Raw genomic sequence first — 25,944 nt, 5'->3', positions numbered from 1 at the left:
GAAATAAAGGAGACATTATAAGATAAATGATATATTTGGACAAAGTATTTAAAGATAAGAATCATATTATTCCATTGTAAAAATAGAAAAAAGAAGATTAATATTAAATCTTTTAATATTATGATAAATATAGAATGTTAATATTCGTGGGATATTTTTAGAAGTAATTTTAAAAGCCAAAGTAAACATTAAAATATATAAATATCGGTTGAGTCATATTTATTAAGTTATAAGTAGTTTAAGTTTGCGTTAGATGGAGCGAGATATTAGAATAAGAATATTATTTTTGTTACATCGTTGCACCACGTCGTGGCGCTCTATGTCTATTTCTATTTCTATTTCGCTTCATCTAAAACCTTGCTTGTAACTTAATAAATAAATAAACTTCAATTTATTTTTATTTACCAATTTTTATGTTTGTTTTGGTCTCTAGAATCCTCTAAAAAGAAATCGAGAATTAAATTGTATACATTATTTTTTATACAGAAATATTAAGGAAATATTTATTTCTAATTAATTTGACAAAGAAGAGAAAAATGCATTTTTCAAAATATGAAATTATTATTGCCAACCAAAATGAATTTCTGGATACCAGTGTATGCTATTCACGATAATCCAGATATCTACTCAGATTCAATGAAATTCGATCTCGAAAGAGGAGAATATGAAAACAAGGAATTCCACGATGTTTTTAGTTTTTGGTGATCCAAAAAATTATATAGTACAAATAAAATAATAATTCGACATTCTTTTAAGCTAAGATAGTATAATTTAAATTTAAAATAATTGAATAGAAAAAAAACATTCTAGTAATTTTTTTTTATTTCTTTTTTATATAATTGTTAAATAAACTATAACTCAAAAACAATTTAAACTCAGTTAAAGATTGCTTTTTGGTAAATTATTAAAAAATATCGAAACTTGTTTTTTTTATTTTTATTTTTTTTAAATCATTATCATCTTATATTATTTGTTTCAGGCACATATTTCGTAAATTATCAAAATTGGATTAATAATGATACATAATTATAGTTTATCTTTGTGAAAAAACAAAAAATCCATTATGAGATTGATCCATAAAAATTTCATTTTCATTCATAATATGCCCGAAAGATAGATTATATTTAAAAATAATTAAAGATGAAAAATAACGATAGATTTTTAAATTAAGAATAAATTAAAAAGTTATTGAGATTCTCTTTTCTTCTATTCTACTTGTTATTTATCTGTTACTCTATTACTCTGTTATTCTGTTATTCAATTACTCTGAAAAATGTTAATTTATTTTATAAATGATTTTTTCAAATAATTTTTAATTGACAAATTTTGAAATATTAAAAATAATAAATTGAGGATTATAATTTCTTAATTATCAAATTAGATTTTTTCATTTTTTTATATATTGTAATTGACGAAAAACAATAATAAATAAATTAAAGATAAATAAAAAAAATTTTTTTTAATTTCTTTAAATATTTGTACATTTATTTTTGTTAAGCGGAAATAAATGCTTAAATAAATGCTTATGGAACAAGGATTAATGTAAATTGATATTTACAATGTAGACACCCATTTAATTTAATCGTTTATCTTTTTTATTACATCATCATTCTCTAAAACAAGAGTAATCTCGTGATACTTACTCCGTTAGTATCAGTTGACGTTCGACCGTGATACGTAATAAATCTCAGGCAGATTTTTCTTTTATCTCACAAAGACTGGGCAATTTGCAACAATTTTGTTTCAATAGATTCAGCAGTGCATATAAGTGCGTAAAGAATTGGTTTTTGATATAATCATTATATTTCAAATATTTGTGCAACAAATAATTACTCTTTTATATTTTTCAAGGATAATTTTTCAAAAAATTTAACATGTTATTTATAATATACAATAGAATAATTAAAAAAAAATTATTAACATTATTAACAATTATTAACAATCGCAAAATTAATCATGCATTTTTCCAAGAAATTCTATAAAAATCATTATTATCATTAGATGTTTGTCTATTTAAATATATATTTATTATGCATATCACTTTTCTAGTTTACTATATTATATTACAATGTTATTTCAATATCGAAATTAAGTTTCGAATAAAAAAAAAAAAAAGGAAAAAAAATATGATAATTAAATCTATCAGATGACAAAATTTAATTTCTCATTTTTTCATAAAAATTGAGATATAAGAATTTCTTTTCAAAATGAAATTTATTTATTATTTATTATTTGATAAATAATTTAATAAATATTTATTGAATATATCTTCTTCTGATATTTAGTTTGCCGATATGATAATGCATTTAATTGTATTTAATCTAATTAATATATAAATTATTATATTATAAATAATTATGTAAGAAATGATAATTCTTATCACATTTGTTACATTAATCATAACCAATATATTTGCAATGATAATATATTTATAGTATGAAATACTATATTTAAGATATCTATATAATATAATTTAATGCAAAAATTATTTAATATATATAATTACTTCTTAAGAGTTAAAAAAAATAAGCGTTATACAATAGAGATAAGATAAGATATAAATTATGACATATGTATATTATATTTCAATTGTTCAATATCAGTGTTTAAATATATAAATTTCTTTTGCTTTCTTTGATTTTTATTTTGAATATTTCAATCATTATATAGATACGATACTAGTTAACTCATCTGCAATTTTTTCAAAATTATTGAAAACTTGAAATATTGAAAAAATTTGACAACAAAATGAATACAAAAATATTACGATTATAAAAAGAAAGGATTAAATTCGTCAAATAATATATCAATCGAAATAATTAAAATTTTTAAATTTATTTTAAATTTATTTTAAATAATGCAATTTGACGATAAAGTGTTCTAGTAATATAACACAGCAATTACATTCTTCATAGATACCAATTGTTCAATATCGCTGAAGATTGACTTCATTGCTACTTCAACCATTTATTTCTTATTTCTTTAAACGTCTCAACGATCATCGAAGATATCTCATTTTGAAGTGAAATTGAAATTTATTTTGATTTCCTCCATAAAAAGCCGATAATTATATTATATACATCGGAAAAACTTGTGAAGAAATGACTATATATTTCGTTGTAATTCATCGAACGAAGAAAAGATACAAAATAAACGATATAAAATCGATAAATTTCGTAATGTGATTCAAGGATATTATTTCAAATTTTTTTTCAACACGCATGAACACTTAATACGAGTTAAAGAATTTTCAAATATATGTATATTTTATAATAAAAATTTACAGCTAGTATAAACGTACTTTAATTAATAAAATTTTATTTATACAGGACATTTGAAACATGGATTTTTTCCAAATTTTTTGCGCCATTTGCATAATACTTCTTGCGATCTATTACTATTACACTTCAATTTACAACTATTGGAAAGTTCGTGGAATACCTGGACCAGAACCGACTATCATCATTGGCAATTTTATGGAAGTTTTCCTCAAAAAAATATCGATAAACGACAAACTAAGATTTTTATACAACAAATATAAGAATGAGCCAATGTTCGGAATATTCGAAGGATCGTCGCCTATTCTTGTTCTCAACGATTTAGATCTGATCAAAGATGTTCTCATCAAGGATTTCTCTATATTTTCCAACCGAGGTTTTCGCATATTTCCAAAGGTATTATATTATATTGAAATTTTTCATTGCGATCGATATCCATAATTCTTCGCTTTTATCCTGCAATAACATTATCATTGCTCTCGTGCATTATTGCTTATTCACGAGGATGTTCGAGTAATTTGTAAAAAAGGCATAATTAAAATAACCTATTTGAGGTTAATATATTTTATACCGATTAAACGATTGATTGTAACAGTTATCTTATCATTTTATTTGTTAAGAAATATATTTATCATTTACTTTAAACAATCAATCTTTGAGAAAGAGAGATTAATTTTTCTAAGGCGGAACCATTGGGAGAGCATCTGTTCGCTTTGGAGACGGAAAGATGGCGGCCGATGAGAGCGAAACTCTCACCGATATTCACCTCTGGCAAGCTAAAGGAGATGTTCCCACTTATCGTAGAATGCTCTAAAAATATGGAGCCATATTTAGACAAAATAGCGGAGAGGGGAAAATATATAGAATGCCGTGATCTGGCTGCGAAATTTACAACTGACGTGATCGGTAGCTGCGCTTTTGGGATCGACATGAATTCTATATCGGACAAGGACAGCGAATTTCGTATAATCGGCAGAAAATTATTCACACCCACCTTTAAAACGATAGTCAGAGATGTCTGCAGGCAATTTTTGCCAGGATTGTACGATGTGATTGGTCACAAGCTTCAAGTGGAAGAAGTAAATGAATTTTTGACGAATTTGATCAAAGACACGATAAATTACAGAAAAGAGAATAAAATAGTTAGACCCGATTTTGTCAATACGTTGATAGAGCTTAAAGATCATCCAGAGAAATTAGAGAGTATAAGTATGTCGTTTAAAATCAATTTCGCAAAAAAATTATAAATTTCATATTTTCGATTTTCGATGAATTTCAATCTATTTTTTTTTTTTTTTTTTTTTTACAGAGCTGACAGATTCGATGATTGCTTCGCAAGCTTTTGTCTTCTTTGTCGCTGGTTTTGAAACTTCTTCGTCCACGATATCTCATGCCCTTTATGAATTGGCGCAGAATCAGGAAATCCAAGATAAGCTACGCGAGGAAATCAGAGAGGTTTATGAAAAATATGGAGAATTGACGTATGATGTAATTAAAAATATGAAATATTTGGACAAGATTCTCAAAGGTAAAAAAAATTACGTAAAATTAGATTCTTTTTATTAAATTAATTGTTAAATTATCGGTGTAGAAAACATTTCATTTATGTGTATATTTTTCTAATAAAGTATTCGTTCTTTCGCGAATAGAAACTTTAAGGAAGTATCCAATAATGGCAATGCTGACCAGGCAAGCGGAGGAAAATTACACGTTCAAGGGCACTAAAGTTACTATCGAAAAGGGTATAAAAGTGTGGATACTGCCATATGGAATTCAAAATGATCCAGATATATTTCCAAATCCTGATATTTTCGATCCCGAAAGATTCAATGAAGAAGCTGTAGTTGCCAGGCATCCTATGACTTATTTACCTTTCGGCGATGGACCAAGAAACTGCATCGGTACGATAATAAGATAAAATAACGGAGAATTATTAATCCGTAGAATTATTTTTCTAATTTTTAATTATCATTTTTAGGTGCACGTTTTGCACAATTTCAAAGCAAAATTGGTATTATAACAATTGTCCGTAATCATAAAATTGATATTTGCGAGCAAACTAGGATTCCATATGAAAGTGACCCATTTCAATTTTTGTTAACACTGAAAGGAGGTATCAACTTAAAAATAAATAAAATATAAGATTAATATAAGTATTATATATGTATATATACATATTAACAGTAAAAGTTATTCAATATATATTAATTAAAAGTTTATAAAGTTTAAAAGATAATTTTGAGATTATAAAACTTATAAAAATGTTTCAGTATTATATACAAATTTTTAAGTATATTATATAATTATCGTTGCAACAAGAATTATCAGCAGTATGATTATTAAACTAATTGAAACAATCGATTAAATTAAATTAAATTCAAATTTAACTAATCATAATGATTTTTTTATTCATATCACTAAAAGTATACAATTTTTTTAAAATAAGATTAATATTAAAAATACATATAATTATTAAATTTTTTTTAAGATGTATTATAATATTAAAATATAAAATATAAAATAGTATAAAAATAACAATTTCGAAATATCTTTCCATATGATAATACAATGTACAAAATCGTATTAGAAAACATAACAAAAGATATCGTAATCCTAAAAACTTATTAACATCTAATCTTATAAAATCTAATTTAATTCTGATTACATATGAATCTTAATGTTATTAAGACAACAATTATCTTCATAAGTAAGTTATAATTTGTGGATCTGAGGATAATAGATAGAGAGATAATAGAAAATTTATGATTTTTCAAAAAAATTTAATTTTTAAATTTGATTTTTTGTTTAATTTTATTATTAAAAATATGGTATTATTAGAAATATTATAAAATCTTTAAATAATTAAAATCACATTGCTAGAATATTTTATACATAAAAATATTTTCTTTTCTTGTTCTAAAACAAAAATATAGCGTTAATTATTTAAATGTTTAACAAAAACGTTTTATATCATAAAATTTACTTTTTCAAATCTTTAGAAATTTATGATACCAAATATATTTAAAAGTATTTTAAATAAAATAAAAAGTTACAATTAAATTAATTATTCTAAACATACGTTCAAGTACAGCTACAATTAAATTGTATAATTTATAAATTTAAATTTAAAAAATAATGTAAAATTAAACTATTTTAAAACAAAATTTATTTAATATTAGTAATTTACTATGAAAAATTAAAAATCACATATAAATATGTATTTATAATTAATAATATGCATCTCTATAGGATAAAAATAATATAAAAACTTATTTACTTCCAACTCAAATTCCTTCGATCTCAATTCATGCGCAATCTATCGGCGTCTACAAGTATTGTGTAATTTAGTACAAATTAGGAAATAAAAAAATAAACTTTAAAAATAAAAAATAAATCGTTTCCTATCTTTCTATTTTTTTGATTGTACTATCAATTGATTATATTATCAATTATGAAAATATTCTATTTTAATATTTATTTTATTTATTTATTTTATTTTTATTAATTTTTTCTATTAATTTTCTTTCTATGGAATTAATTGTTTCTGATTTATATTTTTCTCTTCTTGCTTTAATTAATTATAACATAAATATATTACACAAGATTATACGCATAAATTTGTGATACAAAGTGCGCATTTATCAATGTAAATAATAACATATTTATGAAATATGATACATGTTAAGATTATTATCGATATATTATGACTATGCAATATTTATAGTATAATTGCGATAAGAAATATATATATAAATCTAATGATTTATTTAATTTGGAAAATTAAAAATAATTAAAAATTTTCATAAAAAAAAAGAAAATAATAAATCACATTCTAATAATTATTTAGAATAAAATATGGTTTTAATTTGATTTTGATGAAATTATTTTTAAGTAATATAATGAAAATTTGCAGGATTAATTAAAATACAATTGATCATTACACGTAGAAATTAAGACAGAATTTAAAGAAATTACTTAACAAAATTTTTTTGTTCTTTTTGTTTTTCGATGTAAATATTATTATATTATTGAATAATATCAATTCATTCTTATGTCCATAAATATTATATCCATAAATATATCTTCGACAAGTATATCTACAAAATTGTTTGTAAATTATATTTTTTATTTGAAATTTTTATTTAAATGAATTTTTTGAATTAAATTTAAACTAGTTTTTTTATGCTTTAGATACTTTATTCTAACAATAAATTTATTATTCAAAAAAAAAAATAATTTTTTTTATAATCTGGAGATAAAATAAAATCGCAAATTTTTACCGAAAACATATATTATCGATTGATGATTAAATTATATTATATATAAAAATATATATCGTCAAAAACAGAAATTTCAATATCATTACAGAAAAAATATTCAAAATAAATATTCAAATATTTATACTGTTTTAATAAAAAAAAAATTTTATATTTAAAATCTGATCGAAGAAATATGAAGAAAAAGAATGTACGGATTTTGGAAATATTTTGGATCACACTATCAGAAAAATATATATATTGATTTTATTGAGGAATTTTCTAAGATTACGTATTTATGTTCTTAATGCATTACAGGAAAAAAATTAGTGATACTTGTACTTGAGTGTATGAATAAGATAGATAATAATTATACAAGTCATGAAGAATGATTATTAACATTGAGAAAACCTCTCAATTATACATAGCAATTATTACGCAGCAATTTTTATTCAATTTCTTGTAAACAATAAATTTATCATAACAGCTATTATATGAATGATAAACAAAATTTATTTCCCACAAATTGAATTCATTGAATTCATTAATAAAAATGCATCATTGAATGTTGAATGATATTACATTTTTATTTTGTTTTTCTTCCTTGAATTTATAGAATAATTATTCGCTATAGAAAAGATAGTAACAGATATCTATACAGGAATATTTTCATGTAAGCATTATTCTACAGAACCATCTTTTTTGGATACAACGAAAATAATATCGATATAATAATTATAATAATTTATTTCGTTTTAAATTGTTTAAAAATTAAAATAAAATGTGTATATATATATATATATATATATATATATATATATATATATATGCATATATATATATATGCATATTATATTTATATTGAAAATAGAGGTCGCTATCATCGTCGCTATATCAAGGACATTGACTATATATATATAATCTGACTCACACTAATGTAACCAATTGAAAGAAAACTTATCATTAGTCACTATCTGACGTTCAGTTCGTGAAAGACATCTCAGATAGATTTTATTCTATAAAATTTATTTTTTAATGTAAATATCTAGTCAAGTGAGTATGTTTTGAATTCTAGATAAAAAAACTATTTTTATGAATATACCATTATTAATTATTAATATAAATTAATTAAGAAATTCAAAGAAAAAATGATGCAAATGGCAAAATTTTTAAGTTAATGAAATCGTATATAAACATTAAGGTAGCGTTCATAACGGAATAAATTGAAGAAATTTTTAAATGAATATGATCTATATTTTTTTATTAATTTTCAAATAATATATATTTATTTCATTATTATTGTTATATCATTCATTCACTTTAATTAATTTTGCATAATTTTAAATTTTTTAAAAATGTAATAAATAAAATAGTAAAATGAAATAAAATAATTTTTAATTTTTTTCATCATGTAAATAAATGATATAAATAAAATAAAAGTTTATCAAAATCACCTCAATGAAATTACGTGTTTATGAGTATATCAAAATTATTTAAGATAAGCTACATGAAATTAATTCTAAATTGAAATTTTTTTATTGCAATTATTTATATCTCTTAAATATTTATTAAATAAATAAATATACTCATAAATAAATAAATCGATATTGAAATAAAAAATAATTTTTCTTCTTTTGAATTAATATTAAAATAATATTAATTTTAAAAGTTTTATTCATTCTTGCTTATATATGTACAATGATGATTTCATTTCATATTTATAATATCCATTTTATATTACATACCATTATATATATTATTAAAATTACTGGATTAATTGATTTTTATTATTATTGGGATATAGCAAAAATTGATATAACATGGATTATTTCCAAATTCTCTGCGCTATAAGCGTGGTGATTGTCACGATTTACTATTATTATTCATCAAAATATGCTTTTTGGCAAAATCGTGGCATATCTGGACCAAAATCTGTAGTATTTTTTGGCAGTTTTGCGAATCCCTTGATAAAAAAAAAGTCAATATCTGAAACTGTTAAAAAGTGGTACGACGATTACAAACATGAATCAGTTTTTGGGATATTCGAGGGAATGACTCCGGTTCTTGTCATTAACGATTTAGATATGATTAAAGATGTTCTCATCAAAGACTTTTCATTATTTATGGATCGAGGATTTCGAATTTTTCCGAAGGTATTTCAAAATTTCAATTCATAGAATTTTTATATCCCCAAAGTATCTGATTTTTGTAATAGTAATAAATTAATATCATTAAAAAATTTAAGTTTGACAATTGTAAGAAAAGACTTTTTTTTTTTTAAATAATTTAACGTAAAATATACCTAAATTTTATGTTTTTTTTTTTGTAAATAGATAGAACCACTGACGCAACATCTCTTCTTGTTGGAGGCTGAAAGATGGCGACCAATACGAATGAAACTTTCGCCAATATTCACGTCTGGAAAACTGAAAGAGATGTTCTTCCTTATAATGGAAAGCGCGAAAAATTTAGAGGAATATTTGAACGAAGTGGTAAAGAAGAACGAAATGGTGGAATGCCGTGATTTAGCTGCAAAATTTACGACCGACGTTATCGGCAGCTGCGCTTTTGGGATCAACACACATTCCCTTTTGGACGAGGATAGTGAATTTCGTAAAATGGGCAAGAAGATGTTTTCACCTACTTTGAAATTGATGATCGGAAATACTTGTAAAGTACTTTTTCCATCTTTGTACGGAGTAATCGGTAATATGTTTACAATGAAAGACATCGATAAATTTTTTATAAATTTGATCAGTACCACGATGAAATATAGGAAGGATAACAATATAGTTCGATCAGATTTTATCAATATGCTCATGCAATTGAAAGAACATCCAGAGAAAATGGACAATATTGGTAAGTACGTATGCGTTAATATAAATTCGTCAAAGAAGAATCTTTAAAGAATCGATTCTAGAAATTTAAATTGATATTTTTGTATACTTTTGTGGTTGCTTTCGTTTTATATAATAGAAGATAATTTGTAAAGTATATCGATGTCTATTTAAAATCAAATTCCATCACACATTCTAAATAAGTTTCTAAATAATTATTGTGTGTACTATATGTGGAAATATCAAACTTGATTAACAATAATGAAAATAATTATTTATTATAGTGTCATAAAATTTAATAGCGACAAGTTTGTGCCAAAAAATTTACAGTATTCACATTTTATTGTATTTTACAGAATTAACAGATATTTTGTTAACTGCTCAAGCAGTCGTCTTCTTCATTGCCGGATTTGAAACCTCTTCATCGACCATGGCATTTAGTCTTTACGAGTTAGCTCAAAATCAAGAAATACAAGATAAATTACGACAAGAAATTAGAAAAGTGTACGAGAAAAATAAGGGAGTATTGACGTACACAGATATCAAAGAAATGAAATATTTGGATAAGGTGTTTAAAGGTATCTATTAAATCTACCTGAAAGGAAGAGATTTAAAAAAATGTTAAAAAGTAAATTCTATTCCCTTTGAATTAAAAAATTATTTGTATATTTTGTATAAGTATATTCGAAATCAATTTAAATCGAATAAATATTAATATATTTTTATAATTATTTAATTTAGCTTTTTCTTTACAGAAACTTTAAGGAAGTATCCAATATTGTCGATATTAACCAGAAAAGCGAAGGAAAATTATACATTTAAAGGTACTAAAATTACAATACCAAAGGGCACGAAATTATGGATACCAGTGTATGGTATTCAACATGATCCAAATATTTATCCGAAACCCGAAGTATTCGATCCCGAAAGATTCGAGGATGATGCTTTCGCTAGTAGACATCCTATGAGTTATTTACCATTTGGCGATGGGCCAAGAAATTGCATCGGTACGTTTTTTAATCTATCCACATTAAGTCGTGCATAATATTTATATGAAAATTAAATTAATTTTAATTTTCGTAATTTCGTAATTATTTTTCAGGTTCTCGTTTTGCGCATTATCAAAGCAAGATTGGTCTTTTAACAATTCTTCGCAATCACAAAGTTAATGTTTGTGAAAAAACCACGATCCCCTTCAAATCTGATGAACGTAACTTTTTCTTAGTATTAAAAGGAGGAGTGTACTTAAAAATAACTAAGATTTAATGTTAATATAAAAAATAATTATTATTGTATAATAATGTTTTTAATTAACAACTAAATAAGTATTTGATCTCAATTAATTAATTAAATCTTATTAATTCAAGTATATAAATTAATATTTATAAATATAATTTTTATTATTTTTCAACTTTTTTAAAAATATTCAACTTTTTTAAAAATATTTTTTATTTATGTTATATAAAATTTTAATTCTTAATTAATATTGTATATATAATATGATCGATTTATAATAATTTATCATTTTAATAAAAAAATAATTTCGAAAAAAGTTACATCAGCCATGAATTTATAAAAATAATTGAGAAAACAATAACTATGCTTATTTTCCTATATTATTTTATGTATATTTGAATGTTTTATATTTTAATTAATTTTATTTTTCTTAATTTCCTTTATTTCTTTATCCTTATTCTTATCTTTTCAGTTCCACTTTCAATTATTTTTGTATTTGTATAATAATATATAATATAATATTAAAAGAATAATTAAATATTAAAAAATAATATTATAACTTATGTCAATTATGTCAATTATATTATATATTTATATTATATTATATAGATACAATATGAATGAACGTTTCAATTATATTATAATTCGTTTAGTCTTTCTGTCTTCGTTTCTATCTTCGCCACTAGAGGGACAAATGCACGAATGTCTTCTCACAAGTATTAACTTGTCTGAATTTTTATATAACAGTCTTAATGCTAATTGTTGAATCTAGTATTAATTACTTTGGTGTAGGTTAGGATATGTAAGATATTGTAATAAGTTAAATATTTATTAAATGTGTATTTTGTAGTATTTTTTTACTTTTTATTTGTTTATTTTTTTTAATGTTAATTATAATATTTTTTGTATTTTTTTTTAATGTTCTATAATGTGTTTAAAGTTTTTGTATAATGAAATAATTATTTAATAAATAATAGTTATTAATATTTACTATGAAAAAAAAAAAAACAAAGAAAGATAAGAATTTTTTACCATTTTTATCTCTACTTAAAAGTTTTTAAAATTTCTAAATGAAAAAGGGATCTCTGATAACTAATAAATTAATTACAATCTCCTTTATGCGATAATTGAATATATGTATGAATTAAGATGAATTGCAATTAAATTGAAACTATGTTTGAAAAGATGTGTGGAAAGATTGCAACCAATCAAATCTGTATTTCTTAATCTTACATCTTCTTTCCAGTTTTACGTCCAGAATAGTATGTAGAATACAGACGTATAATCTTCTGACAAGTTAATGGTAAATATCTTTTTTCTTCCTATCATTACATTCAATTTTATGTTAATATAAAAGATTATAAATCACTAATACTAATCTATAAATAATATCGTTAACTTATTTATATTATAATTGAAAAATTAAGATCTAAGTTAAATAAATAATTTTTTGCGCAGTTTGTCTTACGCTTATTTATATTATATAATCAAACTAATATTTATTTAGCGAAGCTAAATTAAGTGATAAATTATAAACTTATGGATTCTATTTCTTATTTAACCAAATTAGTTTAACAAAATACAATTACATATTTACTCTTTATGAATATAATTAAAATTCAGCTTATTTATTTTTTGACGAATATGACAAAAAAATAATATATAGTTACAAAAATATATTGTAAAAATTTATAAAGAAACTTTTATTTAAAAAAAAGTGATTTCATTTTCTCTCAGAATATTTTTATGTAGAATATTTTTTTTTCATTTTTAAAAAATAAAATAATAGTTATACTAATATTGAACTAAAATTGAACTGAAAATATAATTGATATATAAAATATATAAAATACGTAGAAATTAAAGAATAAATAAAAAATGTTATACACAAAAAAACAAAGAACTTAAACTTCTTAAAAAGAAAATTGGCCAATTAATCTCATATGAAAGAAATTTTCTTCAATGAAAAAGCCATCATTATGTAAAGGATTCTGTATAGGTTCTACATTATTATATCAATTTATATAAAAATTTTATTTGCTGCTATATTTATTTAATAATTTAACACATATCTATATCTTTCTATTATCTCTATTATATTAGATGAAGTAAGTATCAATATTTGATTTGTCATGCTGCACATCTACAAGTAGGGATTTAAATAAAATAAAAAAAAAATCAACAGTTGATGATATAACTGAATATAAGTATTTTATTTTATCGCGAAATCACCAACTCAGTAGAATCGTTTTATATTTCATCGTGAAAGGATCTCGAAACATTTATTTAAAGAAACTGTAACAATTAATTATGATTTTATTTTTATTCTGAGATAGATTAGTTATTTACTTAATCAATTATTTAATTTAACAAAAATTTTTCGAAAAATTAATTGAATAATACGTTTGTTTCTTTTTATTTCGATGAACGTAGAGTATAATTTTAATTGAACGATTGTAGATATTTTATGCATCTACGCATTATTTATTATTCTTTGCGAATCAGCATTTATCATCAGCACCTCTCAACAAAATTTAAAAAGATTTTATTAACGATCATTTTTATTAACAATCATGAGATCTGATTAATCGATCTTTTATAATTTATTTTATTATTATATTTATTTAGAAAGTTTGATACAACATGGATCACTTTCAACTTCTTTGCGCCATTGGAGCGTTATTGTTCGCGATTTATTATTATTTCACTTCGACCTTTGACACGTGGAAGAATCGTGGCGTACCTGGACCAAAACCTATGATCTTTTTTGGTAATTTCCGAGAAGTAATATTCAAGAAAATATCACTGGCCGAAAAAACAAAACAATTATATCAAGAATACAAGAACGAGTTAGTTTTCGGAGTATTTCAAGGAAGAACTCCTATTCTTGTTGTTAACGACTTCGAAATGATCAAAGATGTTCTCATCAGAGATTTCAGCTTATTCGCGGATCGAGGAATTCATGTAAATCCTAAGGTATTTATAATTTTATTATTATAAAACAGAAGATACATAAATGATTCGAATTATGATATGTTTTGATATCAAAATATATATATATAATAATTTAATTTTTTCAAGAATATCAGAATATTCGTGTAAATTATGCGCGAGGTAAAAAAGTTTAATCGCGTAAAATAATTTAAAATAAAATAAGGAAAGATAATTTAATTTAAAGATAGAACCAATATTTCAAACTCTCTTCGCATTGGAATCTAAAACATGGCGACCGTTGAGAATGAAACTCTCTCCAGTATTTACGTCAGGCAAATTAAAGGATATGTTCCCTCTTATACTGGATTGCGCAAAAAATTTAGAAGAATTCGTAGAAAAAGTAAGAAATAGCGGGGAACCGGTGGATTGTCGCGACATGGCTGCAAAATTCACGACCGATGTAATTGGCAGCTGCGCGTTCGGAGTGTGCATGAATTCTCTTTCGCCCGAGGGAAGCGAATTTCGTCGAATGGGGGAACAACTCGGCAAATTCACCTTCAAACGCTTAGCCAAAGACTTTACCAGGCTATACATGCCATTTTTGTTCGATATAATCGGTGGTTACTTACAATCGCACGAAGTTAACAACTTCTTTATAAATCTGATCCGTGACTCGATCAAATACAGACAGGAGAATAACGTGTACAGGCCAGATTTTGTCAACACGTTGAAAGAACTAAAGGAACATCCAGAAAAGTTGGAAAATATTGGTAAGTATAATTTTTCCGTTTATTTCCATATTAATGTGAGAAAAATTAATACTGTCGGTTATTTAAAAAATAAAGATGAACGCGATGAATATTTATTTATTTAAAACGTTCCATTGAAATAAACAATTTGTTGTTGAATTCTTGATTATTCAAATTTTATTGCGACTTTAAATCGTGTATTTTCCAATTTATAATCGATTTGAAAAATAAATTATATATATGTAATTATATTAATATGTAATTGATTTGCAAAATCAAATATTTTATAGAATTAACCGATGCACTTCTCACTTCGCAAGCGCTCGTCTTCTTCCTCGCTGGATTCGAAACATCCTCGACAACGATTTCAAATGCTCTCTACGAGTTGGCTCAAAATCCGGAAATGCAAGATAAATTACGGAAAGAAATAAAAGAAGTTTACGAGAATAATGGCGGAGCATTGTCATATACAGATGTGAAAGAAATGAAATATTTGGACAAGGTGTTTAAAGGTAATATTCTTAAATTATATTAAGACGTTATTTTTCAAAATAATCTGCTTAATAATAAAATCTGGAAAACAATTCAAATAAACTAAACATTAATAATAATAAATAAATCATTGACGATGCGTTTGATATTATAGATGAAATTATATTAAGACGTTATTAACAATAAACAAATATTAATATCCTAACAGAGACATTGAGAAAGTATCCAGTATTGCCGGTACTAAGCAGACAAGCGAAAGAAAATTATGCGTTTAAAGACACTAAAATTAAAATACCGAAAGGAACAAGGATATGGATACCAGTATATGGAATTCAACATGATCCAAATATTTATCCGGAACCCGAAGTATTCGATCCCGAAAGATTCGAGGATGATGCTTTCGCTAGTAGACATCCTATGAGTTATTTGCCATTTGGCGATGGGCCAAGAAATTGCATCGGTACGTTTTTTAATCTATGCAAATCGCGCATAATTTTCTTATTTTTTATTATTGTCGATCATGTATCTCGTCAGATGATACGTAATTTGTAATATTTATATATATATGCAAATTAAATGCATTTCTGACAATTTCGTAAACTTTAATGGTTAATAGTCGTTTTAAAATTGTTTTCAGGTGCTCGTTTTGCGCATTATCAAAGCAAGGTGGGTCTTATCACGGTTCTGCGTGATCACAAAGTTGAAGTTTGCGCGAAGACGGTGATACCGTATAAATCCGAGCCGCGAAATATTTTGATGATACCGGAAGGAGGAAAAATAGAGTTGAAAATAACGAAAGTTTAATTATTAACATCTTCTATATTTATCTTATTTATCTTTTTATTTTAGCGTTTAGTTTTGGGAAGAGATATTTTTAAAAAAAAATATTTTTACAATCTAATTGGAAGATCTTAATTCGCATAATTAATATTAAAACGAAAAGTTAAAAAGTTTAAATGTATTTTTCATCTCGTTTTGTATTTGCTAAAAAGTTATTAGAAAAATATAAAAAAAAAATCTTTTTCGAAAAACAAGTAGAAATATTTAAATCACTATAAGTCTATTTCGTATAATTATTACATAAACTATGTAATACTAATAATTATAATATAATATACTAATTATTGCTAAACTTATATAAATAATATTATTTATATAAAATAAAATATATGAGATAATATTTCACGTAATTTGAATGCAACATAAAACACAATTAATTTTATTAAACAATAAATATATAAATGTAATTATTTTTTAAAATTTTAAATTATTTTGTATTTTTTTATTAACTTTTATAATTTCTTTTTATAATTATCGACTTTTAAAATAAAAAGTTAAGTATTGCGAGAAGCTACAAATTTGTATTGAGCAATGCAAAACAACGAGAAAATATATAAAAGTATAAATTTAATTTATTAATTCATAATTAATACTTTTAATGAATTTGAATGATAAAAAAATATATATATATATCATGTAATAATATATAATAAAGATAAATATATCTAATTCCAATATTATATAATCTATTTATCAAATCATATTTACTTTTGTAATTATTTATATCATATATATGTATATATATATATAGAAATTTTATCAGGTTATAAAATAAGAATAAGAAAAGATAGGCTAAATATTTTTTTATTCTTGAAATGGATCGATAACGTTATTTCAATAGATCAGTGTTTGTGATGTCTTATTAATAAGGTCAAAAGATATAGAATGTTGTATGTAGAAATGTAGAATAATATTTCCGAAAATTTATACTCTCGGTCTTCTTGATAACAAAGTGTAACGAGTGTCGTAAGATCGTTCTATAATTACATCTTTTTTATTTTTTTAAAAACAGAAATATATAAACATTATTATGAAATACGTTATGAAAACATTATATGAAATTTCGTGTGAATATCATGAAATTTTTTAGCTATCTCAATTCAATAATCAAAACGTTATTTAAAATAATCGGGCGAATATTGTATATTTGACATGTTGGATTTTTGTTTTCATTCATCATAATTCATTCTTGCATTTAATCATAGATTCTTCTATTGTTAATTTTAATTCTCCACTTTAACAACGCACGAACGTAATAAACCATTTCCAATAACATTATTTTTGCGAAATCAAATTTTGATGTTCAAATTAAAAATTTAAACATTGAATAACAATGACAAAAATATAGTGTAACCAACAGTAAAATTAATATTTGTTAAACGTAATAAATTTTATGGGATATTTTATAAGAGTAAGGAGAAGGAAAAATTTAAAGAAAAATAAAATATCAGAAATTAGAATAGTTTGATTTTATAATTAATACAATTGAATTATTTATCTTTGATTATAACAGACACCTCTATAATTGCGTAAGCAATTCCCTTTTTTTTTTTCTTCGAAAATAATTAGAATATTCAATGAATATTCAAGAATATTAAAAATGAATTAAGCGAGGCACGAGAACAGTATCAACTATGTCGAATTTTTATTATTTTATTAAAATATTAAAACGATACTTGGAATACTTGGACAAAGTATTTTGAAAGATAATAATTTTTATTTCATCAAAAAGTAAAAATTAACTTGAATCTAATTTAATTAATCATTAAATCGATTGATAAATACTATTAAAATAAATAAAAATTTATGAAAATTTATCACAATGCGTGTGATGTAATTAGATTATCGAAAGTTATTTATTTTTCGTTGTATGCAGGACTATTTTATAAAAAAAATAGTTAATCGATATGAGCGATGTAAGTTTGATATATGATTGTGTTTAAATAGTAATAGACTATATATATATATGTATATATATATATATATATATATATATATGTATAGTACATTGTTCTAATTTTCTTTTTTTTAAATTTCGCAAAAATTATTATATAACGAAATTAATGTAATTCATGTGTTGTTGTTAAATATGTTATTTAATTTATCTTCGCAGAAACAACAACAAAGTATCCACCAATAAAGTGAATAGAGAATCAATTTTCGAATACGTTTAAATTCATCCTGATCCTTATATTTATCCAGATGCTGATAAATTTAATTCTGAAAATTTGATTCGAGAAACTCGATATCTAATAATGCACTATTTATCATTTAGCTATGAACCAAAAAATTGTATCGATATGTATTATTATATATATATTTTTCCGTTGTTTTTATATATATATTTTTATTTAAAGATTATCAAAATTATCGAAGGAAAAAAAAAATATATATTTTTCTAATTTGATATCGCTTTCATAAATTAAATATATTATTTTTACAAAATTATTTATCGTAAAGTCAAATTTTTTTAAACAAAAAGAAATAGATATAAGATTCTTGTTTATTAAATCGTTAATAAATCGTCATTATCAATCATTGTAATTTATTTATTGTTATATAATTTTAATCATAGAAAAAGATTTAAATAACTTACTAAAGATGTAATTAATTAATGATATAGATAAATTAAATTGTATTAAATTGAACATGGAATTTAGAGAGAAGAATAATTCGTAAAAAATTACATTTTTATTTTTGTTATTTTCAAAAATATTTCTCTTTTTGAAATCAGCAAAATTCATAGGGAATTATAGTTTTTTTTAAGATTGATTTAATTGCAATTAGACTAAATAATAAATAATAAGAGTATGAGTAACAAAAAAATTTATATTTTAAATTCTAATTTTAAATTTTATTATACATATGTTATTTCCTTTTTAATTTTTATTTAATAAATAATATAATAGAATGATAAAATTTATAGACAATATAATCAAATTTTCGAAAATGCAGAAAACACGCTTGCAATTGCAATTGCAACACGTGCAATTCATATTTGCAAACTGACGTTTGAACAAAATGACGTTTAAAAGCTTAATCACGATACTAAAATATTTTTGTTTTTATTAATATTCAAGATTTAAGAAAAAAGTTTGATATTTTGCTAATCTATCAAATATAAAAAATATTGATTATGAATTATCAACAATTATTATATAATTATTGTTATTTTATTGTGACTATTAGCTTTATTTATTCAATATGTTATTACAAGTGTTCAAATATATTATAAAGAAAGATCATTTTGATAACATGTTAATTATTTATATATTTTGAAATTTCTATTATATAAAAATAAATTGATTACACTATTAAATTTTCTTATTTATACATATTTACGACATGTGATGAGGAAAATTGTAAAATATGATTATAATTATGTGAAATAACATTAATTTATATCTTCTTTGATTATTGTGTAAATAATTGTCTGTCTTTTCATTTCATTTCATGATATATTATCTATTGTTTTCTTGACTTACAAGTTTCCATAGTATTATTACAACATATTTCCTTATTATGTCGAATCCCTGTTTATCAATAACCGGAGCCATTTATATCGAGGCCAATAAACTTTAAAATTGTTAATAAATTTAGTTCCTGATGTCATCACTATGTCATTAGATATAAGATGATGCACATTGAATTTTTTTTTCATTGGAGGGCAGATTCATTTTTTCATATAATAAATTATTATAATATATTTGCAATAATGTAAATATTGAAAAAATGTAAATACTGAAAATATGTAAATACTGAAAAAAAATGAAAAATTTATTAATTTATCATTTAAAAAATATAAGAAAAATGTATTTTTAATTAATAAGAATATTAGAAATTATTACATTAAGATCATAAGTTTTCCATCATTGTTATATGAAATATTATTATTGTATGAAAAATTAAACCACTGAATGAATAAAAAAATTACAATATGCATTGAAGAAAAATGATGAACTCATTTAAAATTAGAAATAAAATATGGAATGCATTATTGATAAAAAATAATTTTTACCACTCTAATTGCTTGAATTAGAGAATCAATATTGAATCTTCACAAAAAATTGCCATTTTTTTTGTTTTTAAATTTATTAAATATTTGAATATTTTTTTAAAACAAAAAATGTGCTGTAATATCATTTAATTTTTAATATTATTTTATTATATGAAATTAATTGAACGAATTATATATATCTGTAAAGTACCTTTTTAAAGTATGCATTATTATATGTTCGAATATTTTTATATTTTTTATAAAAACTATTTTTTATAAAAATTTCGTAAAATTGATAAAGTTCTAAAGAAACTTCTATAAAATTACGCATATTTTTCTTGAAATTAGAAATCTCTAGAAAGCATATAATTAGTATAGTGTGAAAAAAATTAACGATAACAAGTTCGATGATTTAGCTAATTGCGTAAATAAAAATAATAATTATTGTTTAGAAAAATATAAAATGCAAAAAATGCATTTATTAACAAATCGATTTCGACATTTCGACAAATCGAAAAAACATAAATATTTTTAGCAAAAAAAAGAAGTCGAGCTAGCTTCCATTGTTAAAATATTAATAAATATTCAGGAAAATATTATTATTAAAAAATATTATTATGATGTATTTATCGATACATCTTATCTATTTTATTATATTTACATAATAATTAATTAATAGAAACAAGCATTGATAAAAAGATAATTTTTTAATGTGCAAAAGAATATATTTCAAGTAAATAAAAAATTTTTGTGTATCGTATAGAATGCACAAATGATACAGCTTGTAAGAAAATCATAATATCGAAATTATCAAAAGTTATATAATAAGAAATTGGTCACCTATTGAAAATGATATCTATGATTCAAAAATATAAAATAAAAATGTAAATGAAAATATAAAATCTTCAGATGTATAGAAGATTCAGATGAAATCGCCAATTAAAAAAAAAGCAAAGATATTGGCCTACGTAAATCATTTCCAGAGAATTCGATGATATTGACTGTGTACCGAACTTTTCATACGTCATTAAATTATTTTAAATTATATCTGAATATTGCACAAGGGTGAAAGTAAACTTCGAAATGAGTATGAGATTGAAAGAACGTAATATTTTTAAATCATATTGAACTTCATCATGAAATACGTCATTCCGAGATATATGCACAATATATAAGAAAAGAGAGAGTAAGTAATCATTACATTTCATAGAAGAACATCTTATAAGAATTACATATCAATGAAGTATAAACTATATTAGTGAAGCGTGAATTATACATCAAAAAGTTATACAAGAATAGATAAAGAGTTTGTAAGTCAAATATATTGTATATATATTATAATTATTAGAAATATTATTTATTTATATTTTCCATCCATTTCGCTTATATTCGCTTCTCCAATTGATATTATTTTATACTTTATTTATTACTTGTTACAATTCTTTCTTTCTTTTTCCTCCTCGAAAACCATGAATTTAAAAAAAAAAAAAATTGTCAATGACACAATGCGGATTATATTTAAAGTGTTTTTTTTTTTTTTCTTAAAGAAAATTCTAATTTTTTTTTCAAAGGATGATTTTATCCCTTAAAACTTGAACGTTGCTACGAAAAATAAGATTACATTTTCGATTCTTAGTTCTCCTGATTTCCCTTGTTTAGTTAATTCTTTAAATCGACTTACAATAATACCAAATATTTTTATTTATTTTGATTTCTATAATCGACCCCCTAAAAATATATTAACATCTTAATACAGTGATTGGAAAAAAAAAAAAAAAGAAACGTGAGAAGATAATGGCCTACATTGAAATCTTATGCGGAATCATCGTGTCGCTCTTGGCTCTCTATTACTATTTCGTATCGGCTTTCAATTTTTGGAAAATTCGTGGAATCCCTGGACCAAAGCCAAAATTCTTATTTGGAAACTTTATGGACATCATATTGTCAAGAATTTCAACACCTACGTTTATTAAAAACATCTACGATACGTATACGAACGAGCCTATGGTCGGATTGTACGTGGGACGAAATCCAATTCTGTTTCTAAAAGACCCCGAATTAATCAAGGATGTATTGATCAGGGATTTTTCGAAATTCGCAGATCGAGGATTTAACGTTCATGAAAAGGTAGAGATTTGATCGCAATCTGAATAAAAACAAGTTGTACAAATCAATATACATATATATATCGATTTCTCAAAAATGATTGATTATATAAAAAAAATTGAAAATTTCAATTGCACGATAAATTTTGTTCGCAGGTAGAACCATTGTCGCAGCATCTTTTCAACCTGGAGCCAAAAAGATGGCGTCCGTTGAGATCGAAGCTATCCCCGATATTCACATCGAAAAAATTGAAAGAAATGTTCAACCTGATCCTCGAGTGTGGCCACCATTTTGAAAAATACCTGGACGAGCTCGCGGCGCAACGAGAGCCCGTCGATTTTCGCGAGGTAGCAGCAAAATACACGACAGACGTGATCGGTTCGTGCGCCTTCGGAATCAAAATGAACGCTATGTCGAACGAGGAGAGCGAATTTCGAGAAGCTGGTAGAAAAATCTTCGAACCCACTTGGAACTCCATAATAAGATTGAAATTTAAAATGACCATGCCAACGCTCTACGATTTATTGGGTCCTCTTGTGCCTGAAAGGGAAGTTACTCCGTTTTTCATCAAGGTCGTCACGGATACCATGAAGTACAGGAAAGAGAATAACGTGTTCAGGCCCGACTTCATCGATACGTTGATGAAACTACGCGATGATCCAGGAAGCTTGGGCGATATCGGTAATAATTTTGTAACCATTGAAACCTTACGCGACGCTTTTCGAACGATAATTTATTCTACGGATATAAATTTAATTTAAGAAACTGAATTCGTAGAATTGACCGATGCTTTCCTAACTGCGCAAGCATACGTTTTCTTCGCCGCTGGTTTTGAAACTGGAGCGTCGACGATTAGTAATACGCTTTACGAATTGGCACAGAGTCAGGAAATACAAGACAAGCTGAGGCAAGAGATTCGAGAACATTACGATAAATACAAGGGAGAGTTGATATACGAGAATATTAAAGAGATGGAATACTTGGACAAAGTGTTTCAAGGTAGCTACGATTGATTTTCAAAAATGTAACGAGTAATTTCGAGATCAGATTTATTAAACTTTCACGTGTACGCTCATACGCATGTAACGAAACGATAAATAAGAATGATTTCTATCTAAAAATTAATCAAAGGAACGAAAATTTCCTGTTATTATTTTTTGATTATTATATTAACGCTATCCTTGACAATATTTTAATTATAACGGCATTAAAATAAAGTATTTTGTAATTTATTTTTACAGAAACATTAAGGAAATATCCACCTGGAACTTTGATACCAAGAAGATCAGTTTCTGATTACACTTTCAAAAACACGAATGTTACTATACCGAAAGATACAATGATATGGATTCCTGCATTCCCGATTCATCGTGATCCCAACATTTATCCAAATCCTGACGATTTCAATCCCGAAAATTTCACCGAAGACGCTATTAATAATCGTCATCCCATGAATTATTTAGCCTTTAGCAATGGACCAAGAAATTGCATCGGTACATTTCGTTCAATTTCTAATTCTAATCTTCTTTGTATTCATTTCAAGAAAAAAAATTTATATTAAAAATATTATTTATTTAAAAAAAAATTTTGCCAAACATTCAGTAAATTTCAACTATTAAATTCAGAAAAAATGATTTCCAAGTGATAATAATTTATACAATTTTTGTTTCCTAGGTGCACGGTTCGCTAACTATCAAGTCAAAGTTGGTTTAATTATGATTCTTCGTAATTACAAGGTGGAAGTTTGCGAGAAAACTATGATTCCCTACCAATTCGATCCAAATTTATTTCTATTGGGTCCCAAAGGAGGGATATATTTAAAAATAATGAAAGTATAAAATCGAAGTTGTATTATATTTTTATATAATACAACAAATTTTAATTTCGATTGTTTTAACCAAATAATTTTGCTGTAAAAAGAGATTTACGCGTATTAATTTTTAAGACTTAAAGGAAAAATAAGCTGTGCAATATCATATCGTTTAAATATTACTTTGTTAATTATAAATTATATATTATATATTATAATTATATGTAATATTATTTAAATTTAAATTATTGTATATATATAATTATTATTTATTTCTAATGAGATTACTATATTATTATTATTATTATTATTATTTATTGTGGTATTATTATGTTATTATTATTATCTTATTTATTGTGAGATTATATCTTCAATATTTTATAAAAATAAAATAATTTTTTTATAACGATTCAAAATAGAATTTGCTATCTTTGATTCATCTCAAAATAACAATATTATATTCAATTATATTTTTACTATTAACATATCTTCTATAAGACTATAAATCTTATATTATATAAAGATATATATTTCTACTATTCTAATTATTATAATATAATAATGTATATTAATTATACTGCAACATTAATCTTATAAGAAAGAAATTTTTTATTTATGTTATGTTAAGAAAATAGAAATTTGATAAAATGAATTCCAGAAAAATTAATATCTTTAATATTTTTTACTTATTATAATATTTTATATATTCTTATAGATTGTTTTATCATGATATATTTGACTTAATAAAATATATTTGATATCTATATAATTTCTAAGTTTTTTCACAATTTTCCATATTCCAATTCTAAATGAATAAAAAAACAATAAGATCACTTGTCATTTTTATATTCGTCTTTAATATTATTAATATATATTATAAAATATGCATATAATAAAATAAAAATCATATTTTTGCAACAGATAATACCCAATTGATTTTATCTTTTCCATATTTAAATTGGTACTTGACTTTTAGAATACATTGATCTTTCACGATACAATATCCGCTTTTTTTAATTTAAATATCACATTAAATAAATTAAATAAATTTATTTAAATATATTCTGAAATTTAAAATAATGAACAAACTTATAGTATAATATATATATATATAATAATGTAGTATTATTGAATAAAAAAATTATAATTTCGAAAACAATTTCGAGTGTGTAGAGATTTCTAAAGGGGTCAACAATCTTTTTCAAAAAATTAATTTTCAAAATATGCTCGATTATATTATAAGGATTTACTCAAAAACATATATTCTCCAATTACAAATCCAACGGAAAATACGAAAAGAATAAAAAGTAAAGCTATAAAATTACCATATTATGAAAAACATCATCGGAATTATATTGAATGGAATAAACAGGAAAACTTTTTATCGAGGTTAATTAGATACCGAATAT

General features: G+C 23.4%; 3 protein-coding genes across 4 annotated transcripts; all 3 read left to right on the top strand.

Moving 5' to 3' along the window:
- Positions 1 to 1,620: 1,620 nt before the first annotated feature.
- LOC108003996 (probable cytochrome P450 6a14) lies at positions 1,621 to 5,670 on the top strand. Of its 2 annotated transcripts, XM_017066594.3 has the most exons (7): positions 1,631 to 1,768; positions 2,916 to 3,238; positions 3,330 to 3,674; positions 3,962 to 4,487; positions 4,588 to 4,806; positions 4,928 to 5,179; positions 5,257 to 5,670. In XM_017066594.3, exons 3-7 carry the CDS (start codon positions 3,342 to 3,344, stop codon positions 5,418 to 5,420), a joined length of 1,494 nt encoding a protein of 497 aa, XP_016922083.1. In that variant the 5' UTR covers positions 1,631 to 1,768; positions 2,916 to 3,238; positions 3,330 to 3,341; the 3' UTR covers positions 5,421 to 5,670. The 2 variants fall into 2 exon arrangements, with proteins under 2 accessions (XP_016922082.1, XP_016922083.1); XM_017066593.3 differs by lacking the exon at positions 2,916 to 3,238 and having other exon boundaries at positions 1,621 to 1,768.
- Positions 5,671 to 8,431: 2,761 nt separating this feature from the next.
- On the top strand, positions 8,432 to 18,082 carry LOC108003965 (uncharacterized). The gene is made up of 11 exons (XM_028669828.2): positions 8,432 to 8,587; positions 9,339 to 9,687; positions 9,868 to 10,393; positions 10,728 to 10,949; positions 11,127 to 11,378; positions 11,474 to 11,632; positions 14,243 to 14,583; positions 14,786 to 15,311; positions 15,581 to 15,802; positions 15,991 to 16,242; positions 16,420 to 18,082. Exons 2-11 carry the CDS (start codon positions 9,355 to 9,357, stop codon positions 16,584 to 16,586), a joined length of 3,000 nt encoding a protein of 999 aa, XP_028525629.2. The 5' UTR covers positions 8,432 to 8,587; positions 9,339 to 9,354; the 3' UTR covers positions 16,587 to 18,082.
- Positions 18,083 to 21,790: 3,708 nt separating this feature from the next.
- LOC108003995 (cytochrome P450 6A1-like) lies at positions 21,791 to 24,951 on the top strand. The gene is made up of 6 exons (XM_017066592.3): positions 21,791 to 21,929; positions 22,376 to 22,746; positions 22,881 to 23,406; positions 23,503 to 23,724; positions 23,967 to 24,218; positions 24,400 to 24,951. The coding sequence occupies exons 2-6, from the start codon at positions 22,414 to 22,416 to the stop codon at positions 24,561 to 24,563; spliced, it is 1,497 nt and encodes a 498-aa protein (XP_016922081.2). The 5' UTR covers positions 21,791 to 21,929; positions 22,376 to 22,413; the 3' UTR covers positions 24,564 to 24,951.
- Positions 24,952 to 25,944: the final 993 nt, after the last annotated feature.

This window comes from Apis cerana, linkage group LG13 (assembly GCF_029169275.1).
Source record: "Apis cerana isolate GH-2021 linkage group LG13, AcerK_1.0, whole genome shotgun sequence".
NCBI classification, from domain to species: Eukaryota; Metazoa; Arthropoda; class Insecta; order Hymenoptera; family Apidae; genus Apis; species Apis cerana.
The sequence above is the reverse complement of the archived record's forward strand: the minus strand, read 5'-3'. Positions and strand labels throughout refer to the sequence as shown.

What these genes read in the sequence shown, in the direction of transcription:
- LOC108003996 (XM_017066593.3), top strand. Translation starts at nt 3,342, where the DNA reads ATGGATTTTTTCCAAATTTTTTGCGCCATTTGCATAATACTTCTTGCG. An exon ending in GTTTTCGCATATTTCCAAAG is followed by an intron (nt 3,675 to 3,961) that starts GTATTATATTAT and finishes AATTTTTCTAAG; the next exon opens with GCGGAACCATTGGGAGAGCA. An exon ending in TGGACCAAGAAACTGCATCG is followed by an intron (nt 5,180 to 5,256) that starts GTACGATAATAA and finishes TATCATTTTTAG; the next exon opens with GTGCACGTTTTGCACAATTT.
- LOC108003965 (XM_028669828.2), top strand. Translation starts at nt 9,355, where the DNA reads ATGGATTATTTCCAAATTCTCTGCGCTATAAGCGTGGTGATTGTCACG. An exon ending in GTACTTAAAAATAACTAAGA is followed by an intron (nt 11,633 to 14,242) that starts TTTAATGTTAAT and finishes TTTAGAAAGTTT; the next exon opens with GATACAACATGGATCACTTT. An exon ending in TGGGCCAAGAAATTGCATCG is followed by an intron (nt 16,243 to 16,419) that starts GTACGTTTTTTA and finishes AATTGTTTTCAG; the next exon opens with GTGCTCGTTTTGCGCATTAT.
- LOC108003995 (XM_017066592.3), top strand. Translation starts at nt 22,414, where the DNA reads ATGGCCTACATTGAAATCTTATGCGGAATCATCGTGTCGCTCTTGGCT. An exon ending in AGGAAGCTTGGGCGATATCG is followed by an intron (nt 23,407 to 23,502) that starts GTAATAATTTTG and finishes CTGAATTCGTAG; the next exon opens with AATTGACCGATGCTTTCCTA. An exon ending in CTTGGACAAAGTGTTTCAAG is followed by an intron (nt 23,725 to 23,966) that starts GTAGCTACGATT and finishes TTATTTTTACAG; the next exon opens with AAACATTAAGGAAATATCCA.